The following is a 23,853-nucleotide window of genomic DNA, read 5'->3' as shown; positions in this document are numbered from 1 at the left end:
TCCTTTGGCAATTTTAGTGTCCTTTACATTAATACAACCAAATGTGAGTACATCTGCTTTTCCCAGTTCTGTGAGTCCTTCTAGTGAATCAGTAAACCAGAGGGTTGTCTTAGGATTTCCTAATGCACATACCAACTTAGTTACGAATCTAGTAGAAATCTCAAAATATATGAATATAGACTACATACTAAAGAAAACCAAAGGTTTCTTTTCAGGAACCAGCCTAGGTATCCATCAATTGATGAATGGATGAAGAAAATGTGGTACATATACACAATTTAGTTTTGTTCAGTCATAAAGAAAAATGAAATAATGTCATTTGTAGGAAAATGAATAGAACTTGAGGCCATTAGGTTAGACAAAATAAGCCAAACTCAGGAGGTCAATGGTATATATTTTCTCTCATATGTGAAAGATAGAAAAAAGGAAAAGAAAAGGGTGAGAATCTCATGAAAATCAAAGGGATTCGAGTAGAGAAAAGGGATCAAGGGGAGGGAAAGGAAATACTGGGTATGACAGGTGAGCATATTTGACTCCCTGGAAATGTTATAGGCCAGACTATATGGACAATGACTAAACAGACTCCATTTTACCCTGAGACTCCATGTTATGTAGGAAATACTTCCCCCATGGAAACACCCTGCTTCTGTACCCACCAATAGTTGCTTAGCATAACATGTTCGGTAACAGAAAATGGCAATTCTTATATAATGAAAAATTGTTCTCTTTTTGATTCCTATTTTTCCTAAACAATGTACCATGTCAACAGTGATTGTCTAGATGTTAGTAACCATTCTTTAACTTATACCCAAATAAGGTCATTTTGACCCACTTCCCTTTCTGCTTATGATTTTAGATCTCATGATGTTAGTTTGTAGTTTTGAATCATAGCAACAGCTACTTATGATTGATGTGCTGACTTATGGTATAAAAACCCCTGCAACCCTACAGTCAGTGCTGCTCTCCCAACAGCCATTTTTGGGGAACTGTGTGAAACAGTCAGCTGGCCGGCAAATAAAGACTCAAATTTAGACTTCTCAGTTGTGATTGGTCTGTTCTTAAGTTGTGCCCCACAACACTAGGGAATGAAACTGGTCAAATTATATTGTTATATTGTGTTCATGTACACATATGTAACAAGAAGTCCCACCATTATGTACAACTATAATGAACCAATAAAAAATGTGGGAAAACAATGCTTGCTAAAAAAAAAAAAAAAAAGTCAAACATTTCCTAAGTAAACTAATTTTATACCCTTACTGTAGCCTGCAAAAATTGATCACAGCAATTCATAACATTTTATTGTCTTCGCCTAATGGCCATGAGTATCATGAAGACCTAAATGCAGTGTGAAGTTAGGGCCTGGAAATACAAGGTTTGGGTTTGAATCCTGGTTCTGCCTCTTATAAGTTTTAGGACCTACAATAAGCTTCCATTTCTTTATCTGTAAAAAATGGGGTTACTAATATCCATATTTGCAGGGGTATTATGAAGATTAAAATGTTGGTAAATGAAAAGCACTTAGCAGAGCACCTTACACAAAATAAGGACTCAATGTGCAGCAGTTACTTATACATCATCATCATCAATATCCACATCATTCAATAATGTCTGATACATAAATATTCCTACCTGGATATCAGTGGCTGGATTCCAATCAATGTCATAAAGAATTAAGTGAGATCCTCCAATAAGATTAAGTCCCACACCACCAGCTTTTGAACTTAACAAAAAAATAAAATCAGAAGAGTATTTACTATTGAAGCCATCAACAATTTGCTGCCTTTGAGAGATCGGTGTTTGTCCATCAAGTCTTGTGTAAGCATATCCATGACGCTTGCATACTTCTTGTAAAATATTCAAGGTCTGTGTATAGTTGGATACCAACACCACCCTGTAATCAAAAAGATTCTTTATACACAATTAAAGACAATAACTTTTTTTAGTTGAAGGAAAATACCACCATATTATTGTTACTGATATTTACAGAACATGCAACAATGACTTTATACAATTACAACATAAATATTCCTTAACATTCAATTTTTAAAGTCATCGTCTAAATTTTCAGTTTTAAGATAGAGGAATAAAGACCTTTCTGCCTACTTCATTTCTCTGAAATCACCCTACAAAGAGCAGGAAAATTAGCAAAATATACAAGTGAACAAAAAGGCACTCTACCTTTGATAAAACAAGTGGACATTTATACATGAAAGTAAAAAGGGAAGAGTAAAGCAGTGGCCTGATTTGGAGCACAGAGGAGAAATCTAAGAGGCAGATTCCAGTAAGAAATAAATACAAGTTCACTCACACTTTAGAATTTTGCTACAGCAGCTCTGGGGGAAGTAATAATTTACACTGCAGCTATTATAAAAACTGGCAAAGAGAACCCAGACCCTGCCCCTATGTGAACAGCTGATTTTTCTTAATCAAATGGAATGTTTACTCTCTGGAAAATAAAACAAAGAAGCTCAGACCAGGGGATTGTATAAGGCAGGATACTGTGTCAAATAAAAATGAAAGCCTGGATACTGGATGGTAAGAACCTAGTCCCCTTTTCCTGCAAACTCCCAGATGAGTAAGTAGCCAGGTATCCTTCTCACGTCACAACCCCCCAAGGACTGTCTATGGAAACACTTGAATGACTCCAGAAAAGGTCCATGGATAGGAAGTTCCCAAATTGAAAAGCCAGTTTAGAGTCTGATTACCAGTGAAGACCATGAGTCAACAAGTTTAGGAAGTGTTCGATAAACATTTGACTGCCTCACTCCTAAATATGGATACTAAGGACTACCAGCTATTTGATGTGAGACTGACATGAAAAGAAGAAACCAAAACAAATAGATAAGAAAGAAGAAATCTAAATAAAACAGAACAATGAAAGAAACAGAATACAATTTGAAGAAAACAAACAAACAAATAGCATTCACAAAAGGAAGATACAGGGCTGTAAATGTAGCTCAGGGGTACAGCACTTGCCCAGCAAGCACAATGCCCTGTGTTTGATCCCCATCTGGGCAGGGGGTGGGGTGGGGGGATGCAATTTTAACAGGAACAATCAAGAATAAGAAAAATGTCTTAAAAATGACAATCAAAATAGAATTGGAAGATAACAAGAGAGTCTGTCAGGAAATACATTGAAAAAAAAAGTGATGACCAAAAGGAGAAAGAACATAACAGAGTTAAAAAGTCACTTCAAAAGATTCAATAACTGACTGGTAGAAATTCCAAAGGAAGGAACTCATTTTATGAAAGACAGAATATTTCCCAAACATGGACTCTTCAGATTAAAAGGATGACTATAAAGTGCCTAGCTTAATGACTCCTATTAAATGACTATTAATGATTTCTAATAAAGCACATCAACTCAAAGTGTAAGAAAAGAAGAAAAGTTGCTAAAGCTTTCACAACTTAAAACAGATTACATTCAAATGAATGGAAATTTGAAAAGCATCAGTTTTCTCAAAATCAACTCTAAAACCTAGAAGAGACATAAAACAATACTGTCAGAATTCTAAAGGAATACTATTTCAACCTAGAATTTTATAATCAGACAAGTTGTTAGTCAAGTGCTAGGGTAAAATAAAGACAATTTCAAACTTGAAAGAAGTCAGAAATTTACTTCCCATCTTCTCTTAGGAAAATACTAGGATATTCTAGCAAACATGAAACACAGAAAATAGGAGACTGAACACAAAAGAAAAAGAAATTTATATGTAATGAATTTTTTTAAAAGTCTCATGGTGACATCTATGTAGCAAGATTAGAAAACAATCAGTTCAAATTGTAGCAGAACAGAGGACTCATTGAGAAAAGGTTTAAAAAGTACAAAATAACTTAAAGACTAACAGGAACATTGTGCTGAAAAACTACTGAGGTGCATAAGGATACTCTGTAATTGTTAAAAAGAATGAAATAAATGGGAAGATGGGTAAAAAGCATTTGGGGGAGGGATTATTAAAGAAATGAATGTATCATGGTAACATTTAGCATAGCAATAAAAAACATTTAGTTGCAATAATATAAGTATTAAATGTTAATTTAGCCAAAAGTTGTAGTATGACTTGTCTTGGAAAGATGGAAGGTGAAGGGGACACAAGAGCACTAAATTCTCATCAACCATGAAAGAAAGTCATTACATAAAAGTCAAAAATGAATCAGGCAAATGATGTTAGCAAGATGGTAGCCCTGAAAAGTTCAAAACCCTCTTCCCCTACAGAAGCATTAAATAACATCTGGAAACTGACTAAAATAACTTTATAGGAGCTCTGGAAGCCAGTAAAAGACCCACTGCAACTAGCCAAACAACCCACCTGGAAAAAACACACATAAATGAGTAGGAAAATTCCTGGTGTTTTTACTTGCCCTAACCCCTCCCCTGTGCTGCAAGGCTTGAGGGATTCTTTGGAATATGGCAGCCCAATTCTCAGCTTCCTTCTATAAACTGAAGCCAGCAGAGTGGCTAAAAAGTTCTAACCTATATGAATGCAGCCTGAGGGATTGGTCTCTGAGACCTAACTTGGAAGCCACAGAGAACAGAAAGTAACTGGGATCTCAGGCTAGGGGAAGCCACAGGAAGCAATGGACATGGCCTATGAAAACTGAAAGGGGACCATTGATCTCTGGGACAAGATATTATTGAGAACAGCTAAGGTCCCTAGAAGTAGCAGAGATGAGACTCTTGGGGAAATTAAGATGTTTAAAATCAATCCTAGGACTGGAAGTATGGCTAGGTGGTAGAGCACTTGCCTAACATGCTCAATCAAGGTCCTAGGTTCAACCACCAGTATTGAAAAAATTAAAAGAAAAAAAAAAAAAAAAAAAGCAATCCTGGGAGAGGTTTTCCTCAAAAGTCCAATCTTCAACAAAAGATCAATCTGAAGGATGCAAAGAAACAGGAAAACATGGTCCATTTAAAGGAACAAAATAAATCTTCAAACCCAGCCCTAAAGAAACATAGGCCTAAAACTTAGACAAAAACTTTAAAACACTGTCTTAAATATGAGGAAAATACAGATCAAGAAGGAAACCAGGATGGGATAGCAATATGGGAACAAAACACAAGTATCAAAGAGAGAGTTTTGTTTTTTTTTTTTTTTTTTTTTAAGTGGGGACTGAATCCAAGGATACGTTAACAATGATGCTTTACCCACCCCTTTTTATTTTTTATTTTGAGAAAGGGCCTCACTAAGTTGCTACGGCTGGCCTCAGAATGAGAAGCAGAGATAATAGTACATATGGAAACCCGCAACATTCAAGGGCACAGAGTGAGAAACAGGGCAAATTACAGGTTTCACACATAGTCTGGTATGACTGGACCCTATGGCTGGTATGACTGGTAAAGGAGGCACTGGTCCTGTCAAAGGTGCAGGAGTTTAGAAATTTCTACAGGACAACTAAGAGTTTTTGAATGAATTTTTTAATAAAAGGAGTGACATGATCATATTCATATTTTAGAAATATAACTAAGGGCAATGCTGAGTATGCAATGGGGTTGAATATAAGAGGGAAGTGGTTCACAAAAGACCATGATAAGCCCAAGAAGGAATTATAAGAATCAAAATCTTGGTATCAGAAAGAATGGGATTTCTGAGATAAGAAATAAAACAAATAGGATTTAGTAACTGACGGTGTTAGGGAAATGGAAAAAAAATAAGTCCTGAATAACTTTCAAGGTTTTTGCATGCATAATGACACCACTCATCAAGCCAAGGGATGATAAAGAAAAGATCAGGTTCGCAATGGCAAAATGTGGAAGCTAGTTTTAGACATCCATCTGAAGCTTGAAGGCCTACAGGACACCCACAATAGATTAAGATGCCAATTAAGCAGAAATAACAATGTGGAAATTAAAAGAGAAGACTGGACTAGAGATACAGACATGGAGTCAATATTATAAGGATGATAGTTGAAAGTATGAGAAGTAGAGATCAACCCCCAGGAATTGTGTTGAAAGTGAGAAGAATAAAGAGAAAAGACGAGGGTGTGTCAACATTTAAGGGACAATAAAAGAAAAAAGGAGATAGAAAAATAAGTTACATTATATATCAGAAAATATCAATAGGTTTTTTTTCAAATAAATTACATTTAGTTTTTCTTAAATAAAACTTATACATTATTCAACATCACAAAATACCAGGAGCTGTTCATGACCTCAAAGAAGAATGGTTTTTTTTCTTAAGTTTTCTTATTTAAGATAAGCAGGGGAGAAGTCAGAAGTAGTGCAATCAAAAGTCCACGAGTGCTTACGGGCAATTTGTTAACCTCATCTCTTACTTTTCAGTAGGACGAAGTCCGTGGATAACTGCTAAGAGCTTTGACAGCACCTGTAGTTTTCCTGACTCCTTTTCAGTGAACAGAAGAGGGTTGTAATCAGCAGGGAACACCCTTAGCAAGCCTTCATATAGGCTCCTTTCTTCATTTTCATCACAAGTTGAGCTATGTTCCTTTTCCTATTCAAAATGATGATGTTAATACTGGCTTGCGATTGTTTTTTTAAAAAGGAGACAAAAATGCCAAAATTATGGGTGGGTGGTGGGTAAAGATCAATACTACCTGAAAAGTTCAAGCTCATTCTTAAGGAAAACGTTATAGGTCAGGATTCAATCATTTTTTAAAAAGTAACATACGTTTTACTGGGTTAATTACTGAGCAGTTCTAATGCAGTCATCTAGTGGCTGCTGCCTCCACCCTACAAGTGCAGTATTATTACCCACACACAATTATGGGGGGTAGAGGGCAAAGAAAGAAAGGAGAGGAACATAAAGGTCAAGCATTGGTATAAGATCTGTCCTCTCTAAAACCCTGATATTTCCCATTATCAATACTTCTTTTGCTATTTCACTCTCTCCTTTCCCTTCCTATTCTTTTTTCATCTAAGTTGTGGACTGCATATAACATCTCCTAGGTAATATTCAAAAGCACAATAGTTTACTTAACCTTACATTTTTTTTTTTTTTTTTTGGTAAGAAGTTACAATTTTACCCAATGTTATTCTTACAATAATATTGTTAGTTTATTCTACCAATAGTTGTCTCTTTTCCGGGGAAGGGCATGCTAGGGATTAAACAAGAGCCTCACACATAAGAGGCAGGTACTCTTACCACTGAGCTACCTGCAGCCCCTATTTTACTAATAGTCTTTAGAATAATTTTATTCCAAAGTGATCATCAGCATCTCTGAAATTCCTCCCCCAAAACAGCATAGTTAACATATGAATACATAAATATAAGATTAAGTTATTAATGACTAATCACTTTAGGTTAAATTCCCCAAACTGGCAGGTCTCCTTACTTCCACATTTAACAGATACATCACTGTTTTCAAAATTCTATTCAATCTACACCCATGATCTGGAATGCTTTTTTTTTTTTTTTGGCCCAATTTTCTCTTAAGGACCCAATGCAAATTCCCCCAATTATTCACAGCCTTTTTTCTCTCCTGCCCAGTACATTTCAGCTTTGACCTTATTTAAACAGTTAACTATTATATTTCCCTAATATTTTCATTAGTGTTGTAGTCCCTTTTGAATAGTATGACAAATACCTCATGGGTAGTAAATACTGTAATGTAAGATGCTGGGAACTAAGTACTAATATAGCAATACTTCAGTAAATTCACTGGATTAAAAATACTTGGAAATCTAAGGTATTTATATCAATAATACATATGAGGGGAAAGAGATGGTTGCTAGCTGCCTCAGCTTAGGTCTGCTAAAATGCCTGCAACTTGGTTATCAAAGGACCACAGGTCCAAGGTCTAGTCCACAGCTCTTCATGTTGAAAATCCTGAATATGCTTAAGCTCTAAGGAATTAATGATTCAAGCTAACAAAATTCAGAGACTGAATAAATTAGAATTCAGTATTTTCTAGAAAATTATTGATCTGCAAATGAGACACACCTATTTAAATGAATTGGTCTATCCATCTGTCCCATGAAAAAAAAAATCCAAAGGAGAAAACAAATCCCTAGCAGAAGGTTGTCTGGTGAATATTACATCAGAATACAAGGGACACAATGCACAAGTTCTTAACCAGGACCACATAATCAGAATTACTTGTGAAAGCTTCATAAAAATCCTCATGCCTGGATCCTATTTTCAGAGATTCTGAATCAATCCCCATGTGTTAACATATGGCTAACTACAGCTTTAAAAGCTTCCCAGAACATTGCTCTATATACCACTAGTTAATAATCAACTAATGGATAATATCTTTATGCTGTCACAGCCTGATGCATCACCTCTATTACAGAGAATTACTAGTCAGGATTCTATCAGGGACACAAGATGTCCCTGACTCCATGTAACCCAATAATCTTGATCATGCATTATAATACTGTTACTGTTCTAAAATTGTTACATGTGTTATTCACATTTCCTGAAGAGAGATCCATTATTTTGACTGAACTTGGGAAACAATCTTTCAATAGGAACACATTTATATTAAGAAACCATTGTTTAAATTTACTTATTCATATTGATGCTTATTTGTTGAGCAAATTAGGTTGTTAGAGGAAAGAGTTTTCTGAATAAGTCTCAGACATGACTATTTGAAGCTTGTAGTATCCTCTGCCCATTATTTGTGGCCAAAAGGCAACAATGGAGAAACACCCAGAGTCCCTTGCTGCTTTCTTCAAGAACATGTAAGGATATTTTAAATCAACTGGTACATTCTGGGGTATCATAAAGTCTTCCACGTAAGGAGGAATTTCTAGTTTCTATTTTTGCTGGGCTTCATGCCCAAAGGGTTTAATTTTTACCACTGTATATAGAATCTGTTTCTTTATAAGTTATTTAATAATTATAATCCTGCTGCCTTCTGTAAAGTTACACAAAGCTGATAAACTTTCTATGATAAACTAGGTAAATATAATCCAGTGTAGAACAAACTTGGAGAATTCTGGTAGAATACTCCATTTTCTAAGTATATAATTAATGGCTTCAAGCATAATGTAGCACCTTATCATAGATTTTGTTTTGGTGGGTTATTTTTTGACCAAATTTTTGATTTTACTATTCAAAAAATTAAAAGAAGAAAAATTGTTCAGGGTAAACTAGTAATAATAATTATTTATGAGCATTGTGCAACACATATGACCAGGCATTCTGCTAGGCTTTTTCCATAATTTCTTACCCAATTGTCACAAGAATATCATCAGCTTTCATTGGCTGTTTTCCAGATAGGAAATCCAAGGCTCACAGATTTAACTTGATTATGTAACTTGTTGATAGTTTAAAGAATTAATAAGCAGTAAAGTGGGGGTTAATACTCAATTCTAATTTCAAAATAGAAAACTCTTACCATACTCCAGACTGCCTTATGTTTATTAAATATCCAAAAGCCCAACTATGTAGTTATTTAAAAAATTGTACTTGTAGAAGGTATCTAAATTTGTGAAAATATTCACAAATTAGTGGAAAAAATAATTTTAAAATAGTGAACACAATATTATTAAAATTAAGTTTTTCTAGAATAAGATGATAAATACACATCTCTAAGCTCCTATTTTCCCATCAAAAAATAAGGAGAGTAGTATATTCCTCTAGGGTAAGTCGCTCAGGAAACTGAGGCAGGAAGATCACTTGAACCCAGAATTCTGAGACTGGCCTGGACAACACAGTGAGACTGTGTCTCCTTAAAAAAAAAAAAAAAAAAAAAAAAAGGCAGGGATGATAATAATAGTGCTTATTTCACATAGCTGCACATAGAGTAAATAAACTAGAAAAGCTCTTAAGTGTTTGGTACATGATGACTTGTTTAATAACTGCTATCTAATATTACTATTATTATTAATACCAAAATGTGGTTTTTTCTGTGTAGAAAGCTTATGATGATTTTTACTTTTTGTGATTTTCTGAATTTTCCAAATATCCTGCAAGAATTGGGTATCACTTTTATAATGAGAAAAATAAATTATTTTTAATGGTAAATTTCATATTGTTAGCAACGAACAAAAACAGCTGACTACGTTAACATAAAATAGGAAAGGATACCATGGCAAAGTATTAGAAATGTTCCTAAAGGGCACAGGGCACAACCTCTATAAGGCAGTGCCTGAACCCTTCTTGTCCCCACTGTAGCTACGAACGTGGACATGCTTCAGGGAACAAGTAGAAAGCTGGAGAAGCTCTATAGCATAGCCACAGTGGAAGGTATGCAGAACTTTTCAAAAACCCATAAATGCAAGCTTAGGGATTAGTACAATCTGCCTTCTTGGACTCACATACCATAGAACCCTCATCTGATATCCCTGACACTGTTTCATACACTACTTACCTTTAAAGAGTTGAACAAAAGGCAGGGGTGATTGCATAGTTTCTTAAGAGCTCCTATGCATATTAGATGAGAACTATTTTCCAGCAACCCTTGAAGACAGAACCTGACAGCCTGAGAATTCAACAGCTTTTGATAAAGTTCAATCTGTAGTGCACCTGGTCGGCAAAAGACTACATTCTCTATTTTAGGTGGAAGATATTTATTTATAACTTCCTGGGTTCTTCTAAGAATAAAAACTCCAGTAAGGCAGGTAAGTTCTGCTGCTCTTCTTTCTCCTAACTTCTTTTCTTCCTATGGAAAAATAGTACATTTAAATAATCTTAAAATCATCAACAAAGAACTGATATGCAAAAAAAATTTTTTTCTTTTTTTTATGGTAAGGATTGAACTGAGCTAAATCCCCAGCCCTTTTTATTTTGAGAAAGGGTCTCATCAAGTTCTAGAGTTTGGCCTCAAACTTGCAATCCTCCTGCCTCAGTCTCCCAAGCAGCTAGGATTATAGGCATGCATCACCATGCATGATAGAGCAAATTCTTAGAAACAAATATTTTGACAAGTATTGATCCTAAACTAAGCCTACAAGAAATTATTTTAAGTCAAAACTATTAATAAAATATATGTTCAAATTCCCTATATAGAACCTCCTGAGCATATGAAACTTTACAGGAAAGTATAAAATAAATCCCATATATATATTTGTTCCTATGTGAATCAGAAATTATTCTCTTGTATTTTAAAACAATGCTTGATTTTTATTAAGAAAATAATACATTCGCTAAGGAAAAGAAATTACATTTATGCAAAAATAAGAAATTTAAAATCAATATTAACCAACCAGAAACAACCACTGTTATCAAGATTTTTGCATGTTTCTTCTAAGTCTTGTTCTCTACATAAATAACACAAATGATTAACTTTTATTTGTAACAAAAACAGGATCTCAAACTACAAAGCTTCAGGCAAACAAAAAACCCGTTTGGCTCACTGTCTATTTCCCACTGTCTAGCATTAAGCCTTTGGCCCACCTATGATGTTTAATATATATGTTGGATAAATCAATGAATGATTTCACATTTAAATAATGGATCATGAACATTTTCCATGCTACTATATAATCACATAAACCAGACTGGGAGTGTAGCTCAGTGGTAGAGCACTTGCTTAGCATGTGCAAAGCCATGAGTTCAAATCATAGCATCACATACATACACACACACACACACACACACACACACACACACACACACACAATTCACGTAAACTATTATTTTGTATAGTTTCTGGTTCATGGAACATGTTCAATGAATATTTATTGAAAAATTACTATGCTTTATGAATTCTGAAATAGAATATTATTTTCACACTTTTAACTTGCTGAAATAGGGTGTTTTTTACAATCAATGACTTCTAACAATTTCAACTGATAGTATGTTTTCCTTAGAATACATAAAATAATAATATATATCCTACAATTGGTAGTATGGTAGAGACAATGAAATAAAGTGTCTATATAACATATAAACCATAATTTAACCATTTTCCTATCTTTTGAAATGTTTGTTTCCTTTTAGTTTCCTTTAGTATATTTCCAATTTGTTACCCTATGGGAGAATATTTCATCAAACCTTTGCTATTGCTTTATAAGTTCTTAAAATAGCATTACCAGATCACAAGATATATACAATATATATACACCATTTTTTAATTTTAATTTTTTATTTATTTTTACTTTTCCCAGAGGTATCACTGTTACCCAGGCTAGCCTCGAATTCCTACTTTCAAAAGATCCTCCTGCCTTAGCCCCGAGTAGCTGAGGAATTAGAAGTGTGTACCACTATGCCTGTTTGCATGCAGTTCTTTTTATTTGTTAAAATAAATTTTACCTCAGAAGCAGAAGGTTCTCTCGACATAATGATGGGTTCTTCATATATTTTCCTATAAGATGACAAAGAACCTAATATTCCAGGATTTACAAAATCAATTAATGCAAAAAATTCTTGCAGATCATTCTGAACTGGAGTACCTAAGACGAGATACAAATGATAAGAAGGTCATTTGTTTTATAATCAAGATCTTTAAAGAAATTTGTACTCTCTTCCCTAAGAGGTATAAATAACACAAGCAAATTCCTTAAAACTAAGAAAGAGTAGTCAAATCAAGTAAAAAATATGAATAATCACATAAATTTTGAACTCCAGTTTTAACAGCATAGTGGCTGAGTACAGGCTTTGGAGTCTGACTATTTAGGTTCAAATCCTACCTGCATCTCTTCATCCCTAAGTGGTCCTGAGCAAATTGCTTACACTAGTTTATAATCTATAAAGTGGGGATAATAAGAGGAGTTGCTTGGGATGTAAGGATCAAACCAGCCAATCCATATAACAGAATGCTGCCTAGACATGGACCTCCAGTCTCAAGAACTGTAGGAAAATAAGTAGCTGTTGTTTAAGCTACCCAATCTGTGGTATTTTGTTACAGCAACCCTAGCAAACTAATACACCTTTACAAGCCAATCTGAATCCTAACCATTTTCCAGTCAATATTAACTGAATGTTTTCCACAACACTGAAATAGATAATATCAGGAAACAAAACCAAAATTTCTTTCATTTTATTCTTTTGTATTTTTTGGGGGGGAGGGGTGGCAGGGGTACTGGGGATTGTACTCGGGCACTTGATTACTGAGTCACATCCCCAGCCCTATTTTGTATTTAATTTAGAGGGAGGGTCTCACTGAGTTGCTTAGTGCTTGCTTTTGCTGAGGCTGGCTTTGAACTCACGATCCTTCTGCCTCAGACTCCTCAGCCGCTGGGATTATAAGGTGTGCGTCACAGCGCCTGGCTCATTTTATTCTTAATTATTAAGCACCCATCATTTACATAGCACTGTACATACTCAATACAGACACATAATTTAACAAGGAACCAATCACCTTGAGAGCAATATATCCCGCCTGGAAGCAATATCTATAAGCAAAGAATTCATTCAGGCAAATCTAAATATATAAAAATCAAATGAGTACTTCTAATTTGAAGAGGTTAGTAAGTGTTAGTTTTTACCCAAATTCAGAGCTCACGGAGTTGAAGTGACAAGGACAGGAGAGCAGAAACAATGTAAGACTCACAAGTAAGGATACAGAGGACAATGCTACCACTCAAATAAAACTATCTCACTACACCACCAGGATGTTCCTTTTGAATGAAGTCCCAGAATCAATTTTATTTTACTGCAAAGACTAAATTTAATCTGGAATGCTTGTCAAATTGGTATTTGCTCATAATTAAAATTATTAATAAAACTTTCCATCTTTACTAAAGAAAATTATCTAATTTTCAAGTAGGGGAAGATCTTATTTTTACTCCTGACCGTCAATACTTTTCAATAACCTTCATTTCTCACTCCTCCTTTTTATTTCTTTTATTCCTCATTTCTAGTGCCAATCTTTTTTATTTCATAGCTGCAACTACTCTTTAGATAAGCAATATTGACCCCATCTTGAGCAATAAGAATAATCTGTTTTTCTCTTCTAACACAACATAGCTAAATTCAGCTAAGTCTTTTTCCATTGCTTTTCCAGTCCCAAGGATATCAAGATCAAAGGCTAGTCAAGAAGTCTGAACTGTGGCTTTGGGAATTAAGAATGAAGAGCAGACTCAATTGCTTAAACAGCCAAAGACAGGAAAATCACATAGATGAAGTTTTCTGTTCCCCATTTCCTTTTCTCCTTTAAAAATAACATTTTATAAATATCCAATACCAGCCTTTATGTTCTCTGGTTTCCATATCACTATTATTATCAAACATTTGTTGAATATCTACTAAATCTTGAGGAAAGAAGTAACTATGATATTTTATGTCAATCTTTTTTATCTTTTTCATCTTTAAGTGACATGTGACTAAATTCAAAAAATAAAAAGATCATTTAACATTTCTTAATTTTATTTTTTCTTTTTGGTGATGAGGTTGAAACCAGAGGCATTTTATCATTGAGCTACAACCCCAGCCCTTCTTTATTTTTTATTTTGAAACAGGATCTCACCAAGTAGCTAAAAATAGCTGAGGGTGGCCTCAAATTTGCCATCCTCCTGCCTTAGCCTCCTGAGTCACTAGAATTACAGGCACAGGCCACTGCACCAGGCTTCAAAATTATGTTTTAAAAAAGTTTTAAAAATCACCTCTGATAAAGATTAATACAATATTTCTACACAAACTGGATGTCAAATGACTATGAGCTACTTAAAGATAGGTTCCCTCCTCACCCAAAGTCAAAAAGAATAGGAGGAATTTTCTGTTCTTTGTTGCTTTGGGAAATACTTCTACCCTAAGGATTTAGAAAAAAGGAACAAGCAGTTATTCACACTTCTTCTTTTTCATTTTGACTTCGAAGAAGAGCTCTGACAGGCATAAAGAATATACAAAGGATTAAAAAATACATAAAAGATCTCATGATATAGTAAGAACAATCATGGAGCTGGAATGTAGCTCAATGAAAAAGAACGCTTGCCTAGCATGCTCAAAGTTCTGGGTTCAACACCCAGCACAACAATACACACACACACATCCTATCTTAAAATGAGTGAATATGGAATAAAGGACAAAAGTCTGAATAAATCTAATCACCCCTCACCCTGAAAAAAAAAAAAAAATCCAGGAATGGTGGCACACCCCTGTAATTCCAGAGACTTGGGAGGGAAGGATGGCAAGTTCAAGGCAGTCTCATCAACTTAAGAGAGGACCTATGCGACTGAGCAAGACCTTGCACCTCACTGGTAAAGCACCCCTAGGTTCAATCTCCAGTACCAAAAATTAAAAAACAGAAGAAAGGAAAGAAAAGAAGGAAGGAAGGAAGGAAGGGAGGGAGGGAGGGAGGGAAGGGGAGGGGAGGGAGGGAGAAGAAAAAAAGAGAGAAGAGAAGAGAAGAGAAGAGAAGAGAAGAGAAGAGAAGAGAAGAGAAGAAAAGAAGAAAAATCATGCCCTGCCCATTCCTGCCAGAAAGGCTGAAGACAGTAGGGAAATGGAGTCTCAAGTAGAAAACAGAGGGTTTGTAAGTATAGGGATGAATACAATTCTCTTCCTTCTGCTGCTGCCAGAGAGGCAAACCTGAGTGATGACACAAGATCAAGGTGAGGTATGAAACAAAAGGTATGCTAAGCAATTCAGACCTGACTCTAGGCCTTAAGCTTAAAAGAACTGTGTAAAAAAGAATTCTTATATTTACACATAGTTTATCACACCTTTCCAGACCATCTGGGCCAGAAGTTTGGCCAGCAAATATGCCATGCACATGTAGCACAGACATAAAATGCTTGATACAGTGGGCTGGGGATGGAGCTCAGTGGTAGAGCACTTGTCTAGCATGTGCAAGGCCCTGGGTTTGATCCCCAGTACTGGGGGGTGGACCTTGATATTAAATGTTTACCATGTCAAGTAGTCCCAAGAATTTTACATAGAACAGCTCAACCATCAGAATAACTCTATATAGTAGATGATACTATATCCCTGTTTCATTGAATAAGGAAACTAGGACACAGAGAAGTTAAATAATTTGCCCAAGTAGCATAGTTGTAAATGTCACAGTTGACTCAGAAACTAAGCACAGGCAATTTAGCCCCATATCCTATATTCCTTTATGTTTCTTTTTTTTGAACTACTGGTCTATGGTTTGGATTTTAGTTTTTTATTTTTATTATTTTATTTTTATTACAGTGCTGGGATCAAACCCAGGGCTTCACCACGCTAGGTGGGCATTCTACCACTGAGCTACTTCCCCAGCCCTCCATCTCTTATATCTTTACTATGGTACCATTGTGTTTACTCCTCAAAAATCCTCAAAATCAGGGCTGCAGAAAAGTCACAAAAGGGTTTGAAGAATCAGAATCCTACCAAGGTTTAATTAACAGGAGTTTATTAGTATGAATTCCACTCAACACAACCAGTTCTTTGGATTCCAAACATCAGATTATAAATCTTACATGTTCACTAGGCAAAAATTCCATCATGTCTTCCCAGAAGTGAATACTGACCAGTTAAAATTATTCTTTTCTCACAAGAGAGGCTGATGAGGGCTGAAGTTGTCTTAATGGCACTGTTCTTCAAACGATGCCCCTCATCACAGATTAGAAGATCAAATTTTACATTCTTAATTTGATCCAAGGAACGAAGTAACATTTCATAACTGATGATAAGAACAGAATAAAATGTAGATTTGATAAATTCATCAACTTTGTGGTCCTAAGGAAAAAAGATAATATTTAACAAACTATGAGCAGAAACTTTGTGAAATCAAATTTAAGTAGCATATTTCTTACCGTTGTTTATTACCTAGTAGAACATGTTAACTTCTTCTGTCACGATCAGCTCAGGTTGTGGTAATAAAAGACCACAGATTAGGTAGCTTAAACAATAGCCACTTATTTCTCATAGTTCTGAGGGTTAGGAAGTCTGAGATCAGGGTGCCAACACAATAAGTGAAGGCCCTCTTCCTGACTCGCAGATGGAAGCCTTCTTGCTATATCCTCACATGGTAGAGAGGGAAAGTTCTGGTGTCTTTTCTTTTTCTTATAAAGCACTAATTCTATCATGGGACTCTGCCCTCTCAAGACCTAAGCTAGGCTTAATTACGTCCCAAAGGCCCCACCTTCTGAGAAGGTCCCTGATTGATGATGACTGACTTGCAATTTTCTTACTTTACAGTGGTGCAAAAGCATCCCCACATAATCGTTCTGTTTCTTATTTTCATGATTCAATATATCACATGAGATATTCAACATTTTATTGTAAAACAGGCTTTTTATTAGATAATTTTGCCTAACAGTAGGCCAGTTTAAGAGTTCTGAGCATGCTTAAGGTAAGATAGGCTGAAATAGTCAAACATGTTGCATGTATTGAAAACATTTTTGATTTATGATATTATATAACCCCATAGCAAGTCAGGGAGCATCTTCAGATTGAGATTAAGGATTCAACATACAGATTTGGCAGGGATAAACATTCAGTCCCTGACAACCCAAAATCAAAATGTAAGCGAAGACTCCATTTCTGTGCAAAGATTTTGGGAAGTTATACTTGAAATATTGCATCATAAAGAGATAAAAACTGAATTAGTGATTTGAAAAGCTAGAGATTTAAAGAATGACTAAGTGCTCACTTCGGCAGCACATATACTAAAATTGGAACAATACAGAGAAGATTAGCAAGGCCCCTGCGCAAGGATGACATGCAAATTCGTGAAGTGCATCATATTTTTAAAAAATCAATAAATAAAGAATGACTAAGACTAAACTTTTAAAAATCTCTTACCTGATCAACAGTAAATACTTTGATCCTTTCACTTCCTAGCCATTTTTGAAATTCTTTTCTCCAATTATTCACCAAGCTTCCAGGTGTGACAATAAGTGTCTTCTTTATCACTGGCTTTCCTCCGTAGGGTCCCTGACACTGTAGGGTCCAGATGAGTGAAATACACTGCAACGTTTTCCCTAAACCCATTTCATCAGCAAGAATAGCTCCACATCTGCCATTCATTCTGTTAAAAATAATTTACTTTTTTTTAATAATTACAGAAAATATTTTATATTCTCCAAATCATCAAAACCCAGAAACTGATGTTTTATAATTATGAAGAATCTCCCGGTGTTTCTTCTTCTTCTTTTTTTTTTCCTTTTAAAGATGGAGGAGTTTCACTATGTTGTCCAGGCTATTCTCAAACTTCTGGTCTCAAGCAGTCCTCCCTCTTTAGTCTCCAGAATAGCTTGGACAACAGACACAGACCACCACACCCAGCTCTATGGTTTTTCATTTGGCTTATTCACAACACATCTCTTTTGCATCTTTGATAATTATATCCTTTACATATTTTTAACCAAATTACCAAAACATAATCTGAAATTAAGAGCTGAATCTAAAACATCAGTTACTGTTTATATGTACATATTTGGAGTCTAGAAATGAATCCCAATTTTATATCTGCATTTGGAAAATTTAACTATAATTGTTTTTCATCACTATAGTTGAGCAATTTTCATCAGTTTCTGCATTAGATATCAAAACAGTTAAAATATTGTATCAGCAAGATCTACTGAGCTGCATTTATTAAAAATAAAGAAATTTACTTTAGAAAAATAATTCGTCCCTGGCAGAACATGCAATCCTCACCAAAATAGCTCTAAATACTATTTTAAAAAACTACTAAATACTTGATCAAATCAACATAAATTAATAAAAGTATGCTATCCTTCTGGTCTACTAAATCAATACAATTTAATATTAAAATCATGTATTTTTATACAACTTTATATTTTTAAAAGTTACAAAGTCCAAGGAAATTAAGGATATTACCAGAATTATAAATATAGTTTATTAGTTAATGATATTTCTTATTAGTAGAAATAAGAACCAATAAATAATTTTATATATGCTTTCCATTTCAAACATGAATTAAAATCACCATTATTATTTTAGATAAGCAACTGGCCAATGCTTATCAAATGAGACATGAATAATGATAGCAGAAAAAAACAGAAATCCACCTTTCAAGGTGGGAGAAAAGGGAGCAGGAAATTTACACAGAGAAGATGTACCTTGCAAAGAATTTTAAAGAGTAAACAGAAATTTACTATACTCAATCATCAATTTAATATGGTTGGATCTTGAACTGAATTCCAAGAGAGAAAATACAGAGATACAAAGCTGGCTAAGTATGTAAAAGACAAAAGATGATATGTACTCTAGAGCTTAGACTGTACTTGTAGATCAGTATTTCCCAAATATCAGTCCTTCATGATGACCATCATTATTTTTTGCCATATATGTACTACTATGTTATTTTCCTTTAAGTAAAATCACTTTTAACAAATTTATTTGAAAAAAAATTCTAAGTATACCTTCTCTGTGAAACTCAAAATTTAAAGTGCTACTTTTCTAGTAATTCATTAATGAAATATACTACTATTAAAATTTTTTTAATTTAAATCTTGCCCGTTTATCACCACCAAATGATTCCACATACCATCAGTGGAGAAAGAATCAGATATTAGGACACATTGCTTTAAATTCTTGGACTCAATAAATAATTCTAAGTAAGGGAATGATACATTCATAATTGTTTTTCAGAAAACTCAAGCTGGTAGTCGTTTGAAGATTAGATTTGAGAAGAATCAGAAGCAAATACTCAAGAGTTACTACAATATAGTCCAGACAAGCTACTATGTTTCTATGATGTCATTTACTATGGGCTGCTACATGAGATGCCAGAAAAAGTTAGAAATCAAATAATATTTAGGAAGCTAAAATAATTAAAATTTCAGGCTTAAGCTCAGAAACCAAAGGTCAAATATTTTCTCATATCCAGAAACTAGAGTAACATAAAGGAAAGGGGGAGGGAAGGACAGGATAACTTAAAGGAAAGATGAGTAACATAGAAGAAAGGAGATCAAGAGACAGTAGGAGGATGGGTGAGGGGAGGTTACAGAATGAATTCTTAAAAGTCATGTTATGTGCATATATAAATATACAACAGGGAACTTCATCTTTATGCATTGGTAGAAAAAAACAATCACATACAAATTAGTAGAAGAACAAAAGAAAGTCTAGTAGAGTAGAAGAAGCAGAATGGGACAGGGGAGAAAGGACAGGAGGGAAAGGAGGTAGTGACATGAACTGAGTTTGAATTCCATGCATGTATGAGTTTGTCAGAATGAACCCAGTTTCTATATATAACTACAAACCTCTAATAAAATATTTTTTTTTAAGTTCAGGCTTGATTAGATCAGAAGGTAAAAGAGAAGAAATCAAAGAAGATTCTTTGGATAACTAAGATAAGATCCCCAAAAGGAGGAGGAGATTTGAGACAGAACTTGAGTCTAGCTAAAAGTTTCTGGGAGACGACAGTATTTCTTTATCATTCAAGGGGTTCTTATAGCTGGGGAAAAGTTACATTTACCTTTAAATGACAAATATAAAAATCAAAGTCCTTTGCATTTAAAAACAAAACGAAAAAAGAAATATCCCAAGATGTTTGGAGTATTTAATTTGGGGGGAACTTTGATTCTTTCCTTCTTCTGTCTGCTCTGTGGGTGTGTGTCTTATAACTTTAAGGATACTATCATTGCTTAATAAGAAAAACTTCAAAGGGGGAGGGGCTGTTTTTTCCCCTTTTTTAGAAATAGAGGTGAAATAGAAGAAAATCTTTTTCCAAAATTCTCCTAAATAAAATTAAGAGCTTCTTCTGTTTGCTCCCCAACCCCTAATCATACTAGTAGCAAGCTTTTATTGATCACTTTAATGTCAACAGTATTTGTTTAGTAAAATATTTTAAGAACTACTTAAGAGTAAGGACATGGTCCTAACTCCCATATGACTACCTCCTAGCAAGGTTTCTGGCACATGGCATCCATCAAGAACCACTTTTGTAATAAATACCCACATTAAGTATCACTTACCTTTCCTGCCAACTAAAATTCAGTCTGCCCTTTAGACTCATCATATCAAGTTATTCTTAGAAAAGCATTTTTATGTTACAGGGTATATCAAAATTCAAATTAGACTAAACATATGATTTCTTTTCCTACCTCATTCCCATTACAGTTTCGTAAAGGAATTTGATTCCTTCTTTCTGGTGTGGGCGAAGATGATAAACAAGGTGAGGATCTATCACTACATCTACAAGAGGGAAATGGTTCTTATTGAACATCCACTGGTGATTCTTGTCTGGTCGTGGCATAACAAGGGAATCTTAAAAGAAAGGTAAAAGTATAATTATAAATGTAATTTCACTTTGTCAGTAACTACACTATCTTGTTTTCATTATTTCTAAGATAGAACTCTTGCCATCATTTATGGAAAAAACATGAAATTTAGTAATACTAATGCTAAGCAAACTTATCCATTGATGTGGAAATATACAGCCACATCAAAATGAATTTTGATCATGTTTACCATTAGAAATCACCCAGAGGATAAATTTTCTATGCAACTTTCCAGGTTTCTGAATAACTGAAAATGCTTTCATCTTTGGGTTCAATTCCTACTAGGTAAGGGATTAGAAAGTAAAAATGGATAGTGTAGCCATCGGTCTTCCTCTATATCTCCAAAGCAAACCAAAAGCATACTCCTTGTGGATTTCTAACCAAGAAATGGCCCCATTCTTCCCATCCACCAGTATCTTTGAAAAAGGACAAGGAAGGAAAGAGGGTAGAGATGAAAATCACACACTGCTCCACCAAGGACCACAGGATCATAACAAAAAGACCTATCATCTAACAAAAGTCCCATCTTTAAGAAAAAAAATAAATAAATAAACAGTCACAATAATGGAATAGTAGTTTAAGATGCCCCTTTATCTTCACAAGATGAGTCGTCATCATTTAATGCTAACAAAAATCTCTTGGGCATGACACCTAATTCTATCCTTGGCATGGTGAAATAAATAAACAAGAATAATCAACCATTTACACAAAGTGCTTTCATGTGTACAAATACAAATATACTCATAAGCATGCACATACATACACTTCATATACATGCATAAATGTCACAGTAAAATTTCTTAACAAATATTTATTGGACAAAGTAATACATACTAGACCCTTTAAATCTCTATATCATTTATTAGGATCCACATTTTACACATAAGGAAGCAAAATATTAGTGAGGAAAGTGACTACCCCAAGAGATCAAGAACCAGTTAGGTCAGTGGCAAAACTGTGTTTCTAACTGAAGTCTTTAAATAAAGTTCAGTTACCATATTTCAACCAAGTCTTTAGGATTAAAGTTAATATAGAAATAGTAGAAATTTTTAATTGTGGAGTTTTGTCCCAATTATGCCAGTTGTTGCTGAATTTAGGTAAGTCAGTTCCTCTTTCTGGATCTCAGTTTCCTCAGATGTCACTTGAAGGGATATGATCTCAAGGCTACTTTATCTCAAAACTTATGTTTTCATAATGGTTACAAGGAAAAATAATACTTGGCATACTTTCATTTTGCTACAGATATGAAAAAAACCTATTCTTTCCCCAACTTTCTATATTTACTATACTTTCATCCAAATTTACTTGTCCTGTGATAAGTTTTCTAGACCCAAAGCATAAAAGACAATCAAGAAATACTGGTTTAGTGAAATAATCAAATAAAAGAATAATCAGAAACAGGTTAGGCTTCCTTTGTAATACAAATTTTTAAAAATTAATTAATCAATGTGAAAATTAACTGAATTAAACTGAACTTTTACAGGTAAAATTTGAATTCTTTGCATAGCATCCCACCATTCAACATTTTCATACATTAAGACATAATCCAAGTATATGCCATTCAAAGCATAAGTGTAATCATAATTCTGATTTATAAATTTACTAATTTTTCTCCTTCCTACAGAAGTCTGATTTCATTAAAAATTATACTTTTGTGTATGTATACATCTACAATTTAGATATTTTTCTTCAACATATATATAATATTTTGATTATTTCTGGATTATAAATTTACATATTAAATAATTCCCAAGTTCTTGTTGACTTTAACATTATCCCTTATGTAAGACTGCATATATCAAGAAAAATATGTATTTCGCCTGAAAATTATAAAACAAAATTTTAAACTTTAATTTGCATATCCAAATCTTTTGACAATAAAAATAGGATATTCAAATTATTTTTAAAATCTCACTTGGTGCATGTGGATCATGGCGTGGTTTGCAATTTTGGGAACCATTTTGTCTATTTTCCTTTGAACTTGGTTTACAAACACTCTTGAAAGGGTTAGAAAAGCTCTTTCTGGCAGTTTGAGAACTTGGGGTAGCAGGACTTCCTCCTCCAAGCTGAAAACACTTGCCACTGTTGAAGTCATCCGGAGGAATTATCCCCATGATTTCTATTTCTTTTCCCGCAATCATCAGTGTTTGGCCCTCTTCAATCTTTTCAAGCTCTTTGAATTTATATCCAATGCCTTTTGGTTGAGAAAGAAAAACAAATTAATTGAACTAACATTTAAGATGACAGTGATACTATAGTCACCTTTCCATAACAGTACAGGATGAAAACTCTGCACGTAAATAACTGTGTATAACATGTTAGTCCAAATGAAACGTAATTTTTTTATTTTCCTTAGGAAAAAAACCTAAAAGTCAGAAGAAATGATGATACAACTATAAAAGTTAGCCATGCTGTAACAAAAACAAGTTTTTTTTTAATTGAAAATAAGCCTATTGTACTCTTTATAGTCTTGCCATCTTTGGTTTAAAAAAAACTCAAGCCAAGAAAGTAGTGTAACAGGCTAGATGACCCTCTTTTTTTGTGAAGAAACTAGAAAGAAACTATGATATCTATTTCTAATTAGAAACAGCTGGAAATGTGAAGAAACAGCAATAAAAGTAATGGCTACCACAACTAGTACTGTACTGAGATAGCCTAGTTAAAATACAGTTGTGGCAAGAAGCTCCTGATAATACAAGTTCTAGCTCTTTAATTATAAAGTGATATATCTTATAATATTATCTGAATTACTATTAATTTAATCAATATTTAAGTGTTGCCATGTGTAGGGTGCTGATGGAATATAAATATGAATAATTCAGCAAGTCTGA

The 23,853-nt window shown here is 34.2% G+C and overlaps 1 protein-coding gene and 1 non-coding gene across 6 annotated transcripts in view; one reads left to right on the top strand and one right to left on the bottom strand.

Annotated features, from left to right (window-relative positions):
- Rad54b (RAD54 homolog B) overlaps positions 1–23,853 on the bottom strand; it is a 107,413-nt gene that overhangs the window by 8,563 nt on the left and 74,997 nt on the right. For all 5 annotated transcript variants that reach the window (XM_047529190.1, XM_047529207.1, XM_047529217.1 and 2 more), the window contains 8 exons: positions 22,938–23,216; positions 20,846–21,008; positions 17,577–17,802; positions 16,301–16,508; positions 12,162–12,301; positions 10,279–10,569; positions 6,277–6,452; positions 1,633–1,894 (listed from right to left, as the gene is read on the bottom strand). In XM_047529190.1, the coding sequence (XP_047385146.1) occupies positions 1,633–1,894; positions 6,277–6,452; positions 10,279–10,569; positions 12,162–12,301; positions 16,301–16,508; positions 17,577–17,802; positions 20,846–21,008; positions 22,938–23,216 (1,745 nt within the window). The remainder of the gene's footprint in view (positions 1–1,632; positions 1,895–6,276; positions 6,453–10,278; positions 10,570–12,161; positions 12,302–16,300; positions 16,509–17,576; positions 17,803–20,845; positions 21,009–22,937; positions 23,217–23,853) is intronic.
- On the top strand, positions 17,417–17,523 carry LOC124968993 (U6 spliceosomal RNA). The gene has a single exon (XR_007105908.1). It is a non-coding gene; the product is annotated as a U6 spliceosomal RNA (small nuclear RNA).

The sequence above is a fragment of the Sciurus carolinensis genome, chromosome 1 (assembly GCF_902686445.1).
Source record: "Sciurus carolinensis chromosome 1, mSciCar1.2, whole genome shotgun sequence".
Lineage (NCBI taxonomy): Eukaryota > Metazoa > Chordata > Mammalia > Rodentia > Sciuridae > Sciurus > Sciurus carolinensis.
This window is presented reverse-complemented; position numbering and strand designations above follow the sequence as displayed.